This window comes from Triticum aestivum, chromosome 2B (assembly GCF_018294505.1).
Source record: "Triticum aestivum cultivar Chinese Spring chromosome 2B, IWGSC CS RefSeq v2.1, whole genome shotgun sequence".
Lineage (NCBI taxonomy): Eukaryota > Viridiplantae > Streptophyta > Magnoliopsida > Poales > Poaceae > Triticum > Triticum aestivum.
Genome location: NC_057798.1, coordinates 581941921 through 581945671, shown reverse-complemented (window position 1 = coordinate 581945671; position 3751 = coordinate 581941921). Strand labels below are relative to the sequence as shown.

The following is a 3751-nucleotide window of genomic DNA, read 5'->3' as shown; positions in this document are numbered from 1 at the left end:
TGTTTAGGTTATTTTTTAACGGAGACAACACAATATTAACCTGTTAAATATCATGCCGGTATGGTATAAATCATTGTTAATGAGTTTATTTGAAGCATTAGTTTGCCATATGTTCTTACTGGCATGGAGTTACAAAGAACTAGCAGCCATGGTGCATCAGTATGAGTTTTTCTTGTTGCTAATTTTGAAAAGTTATGGTACAAACCTAGTTTACAAGAGGATAGCTACGTGATTAGGATGGCCAGGAAGGCACGACATTGTGAATGAGGACTTAGGAGGATTAGGAAACGATGTGCTGGAAGGAAGAACTTTGGGGAGACACAAAACTGATTCCTTCATATTGCTTAATTTTTATCAGCATGTGGCATCGTCTTTTTCTTCTTATATAGATGGGCTTCCCTATGAAATATCCGACTCCCTAACAATTTACTCTCTTCCTCTGTAGAATATTACGAATGAGGACCAATTCAGGCCATGGAGTGATGATTTCAAACTTTACAAGATTATTCCTTCCATGGAATGAGATTATCTACAGAATTACAGAAGACCTCTCCTTTCTCAACTAGCAAAACTGAGAGGGTTTCCCGTGGTATTGTTATTTGTCAGCACAACTCGTTGTAGTGATTTTAAGATAAACTAGTAGCCTATCTTGGTACTCACGACCCCCCAAATGAATTATCTTTAGACCCTAGTTTGCTCAGCCTCTCTTTCAGGTGGAAGGTTTATGGACAAGATGCTGTCGACAGCCAATGTATTGTTTTGTATATGTGCAACTGCGGTCATGACTTTGGAATGCTCTAGTAATGCTTCTTTTTTATGGAACAGCAAGTGCGTAGATACAACTCGACAACTCGTCAGCTAGCATAGTTGTATGTATCTATTTTACATCTGGGATCTGGCTGCTGTTGAATTTGACGCGGGGTTTGCCCATGCTGAAATTGAGCACCCTGTACCTCATGTTGTACTTAATCTCCCCGTCGTCGAGCAGCTTGCGGATGTAGTGCTCAAGATCAGAGCCGATCAGACGAAGCGTGTACTCCGACAGTGGAGCTCCCTGCGGTGTGACAACAGCGTTTTGATTTTCGGCCGAAAAAACTAAATTTCGGCCGAATTTCGGCCATCTCGCCTGGGCCCGGTATATGGGCCTTTCGTCCGAATTATTTGGCCCAGTTTGAATTTATTTGCCCGGCCCAGCTTCTAGGGCCTTCATGTTACGCTTCTGCTCATATAAAAGCACGAACGCAAATGTCCCAACCCTAGAATCGCTGTTTTTCCTCTCGCTCCTCCTGTGGGCGGCGCCGCCGCTGCGCACAGAACACATCCTCGCCAGCGTAGCTTCTCCGGCGTCCGGCCAACGCGCTCACTAGCCTCCCGCCTTCCTCCACATCTCCTCGCCTCCACCCCATCCAGTTCGTGCCATTCGCTGCTCCAAGACAAGGGCATGGCGCTCGGCGGCTGCAGCAACGAAGCTGATGGTGCACGAGCCAACCATGAAGGCAGTAGCACGGGGCAGCGACATCAGCATGGAGGGCGTCCTCTTGTTTGGGAAGGTACAAGCTTTCTTGATGCGTATACATCTCAATCAAGTACGTAGATGCAGTTTCAGTTTTAGTACGTAGATGCAGTTTCAGTACTTGTGCTTCTTTAGATGAATGAGAGGCTGCAATATCATACAGGGGTAAGAAAAACTCAGTCTTGATGATTTGAACAGAGTAGTGGCATCATTAATCTGAAATACACATGCATCTTGTAGTCACCAAGGATTCTGACAATGTTTTGACTTGGTATATAATCTGACACGTACATGCATTTGGTAGTCAAAAAGGTTGCCCACGATCTTGTAATAGAAAAGTAGTTACAACCAGTGGCTTGTGCACAAAATTAAAGCTTTTATTATCACATCCAACCACTGGCTTGTATATTTGCAGAAGCATCCCATGTTTGAATCGATCATTTATTTAGATCTACAACGCGTCCAATATAAACTTCAGTTGTGTTTGTGTATTTAACTAAGTAGTTGTTGACCACTGATTAATTTCAATGTCCAGCGGTACTAGAGCATCAGCTTGTATATAAATTATTTATTCCTTAGTATCTAAACTAGATAATCTGTCTGTACTGTTTTTATTCCTCATTCATATCAGGACACCCTAGTAAGAAAGGTTTGCTTTCTTAGCTGTCTACTCTTTATAACTTACCGTCGTTCTTTTGTCATGTGATTTTCAGGTAATGGAACTGCAAATAGGAGTGGCAGCGGCGACCAGGATGCAAATGGAAGTGGTTCCCAAAGACCTTGGAAAGGTATTACTATGCTTTGCTTGGTCACACGATGCTTGGTCACACGATGGAAGTGGTTCCATTTGCATCCTGGTCGCCGCTGCCACTCCTATTTGCAGTTCCATTACCTGAAAATCACATGACAAAAGAACGACGGTCAGTTATAAAGAGTAGACAGCTAAGAAAGCAAACCTTTCTTACTAGGGTGTCCTGATATGAATGAGGAACAAAAACAGTACAGACAGATTATCTAGTTTAGATACTAAGGAATAAATAATTTATATACAAGCTGATGCTCTAGTACCGCTGGACATTGAAATTAATCAGTGGTCAACAACTACTTAGTTAAATACACAAACACAACTGAAGTTTATATTGGACGCGTTGTAGATCTAAATAAATGATCGATTCAAACATGGGATGCTTCTGCAAATATACAAGCCAGTGGTTGGATGTGATAATAAAAGCTTTAATTTTGTGCACAAGCCACTGGTTGTAACCACTTTTCTATTACAAGATCGTGGGCAACCTTTTTGACTACCAAATGCATGTACGTTTCAGATTATATACCAAGTCAAAACATTGTCAGAATCCTTGGTGACTACAAGATGCATGTGTATTTCAGATTAATGATGCCACTACTCTGTTCAAATCATCAAGACTGAGTTTTTCTTACCCCTGTATGATATTGCAGCCTCTCATTCATCTAAAGAAGCACAAGTACTGAAACTGCATCTACGTACTGAAACTGAAACTGCATCTACGCACTTGATTGAGATGTATACGCATCAAGAAAGCTTGTACCTTCCCAAACAAGAGGACGCCCTCCATGCTGATGTCGCTGCCCCGTGCTACTGCCTTCATGGTTGGCTCGTGCACCATCAGCTTCGTTGCTGCAGCCGCCGAGCGCCATGCCCTTGTCTTGGAGCAGCGAATGGCACGAACTGGATGGGGTGGAGGCGAGGAGATGTGGAGGAAGGCGGGAGGCTAGTGAGCGCGTTGGCCGGACGCCGGAGAAGCTACGCTGGCGAGGATGTGTTCTGTGCGCAGCGGCGGCGCCGCCCACAGGAGGAGCGAGAGGAAAAACAGCGATTCTAGGGTTGGGACATTTGCGTTCGTGCTTTTATATGAGCAGAAGCGTAACATGAAGGCCCTAGAAGCTGGGCCGGGCAAATAAATTCAAACTGGGCCAAATAATTCGGACGAAAGGCCCATATACCGGGCCCAGGCGAGATGGCCAAAATTCGGCCGAAATTTAGTTTTTTCGGCCGAAAATCAAAACGCTGGTACAGGCCGGCACTCCCACTATTTTTTTTAAAGTCAACATGGCATGACTAGTATATACTCCAGCATTTCTTGCTACCATGCTAGAAAATTCTGCTACATGAAGCTGGTTTCCAAATTTTTGGTAATTTTAATGTATCAGAAGTAGATGAACATGGAAATGTCCATTTTGCCACGTAATGCACGAATG

General features: G+C 43.7%; 1 protein-coding gene across 1 annotated transcript; it reads left to right on the top strand.

The window, feature by feature from the left end:
• Window positions 1-1080: 1080 nt before the first annotated feature.
• LOC123046160 (uncharacterized) lies at window positions 1081-2509 on the top strand. Its single transcript, XM_044469455.1, has 2 exons — window positions 1081-1550; window positions 2227-2509. Exons 1-2 carry the CDS (start codon window positions 1442-1444, stop codon window positions 2418-2420), a joined length of 303 nt encoding a protein of 100 aa, XP_044325390.1. The 5' UTR covers window positions 1081-1441; the 3' UTR covers window positions 2421-2509.
• Window positions 2510-3751: the final 1242 nt, after the last annotated feature.

Bases quoted from the DNA above. Each gene is read 5' to 3' on its own strand.
- LOC123046160 (XM_044469455.1), top strand. From the start codon at position 1,442: ATGGCGCTCGGCGGCTGCAGCAACGAAGCTGATGGTGCACGAGCCAAC. The intron at 1,551-2,226 runs GTACAAGCTTTC...TGTGATTTTCAG, and splicing joins GCGTCCTCTTGTTTGGGAAG to GTAATGGAACTGCAAATAGG.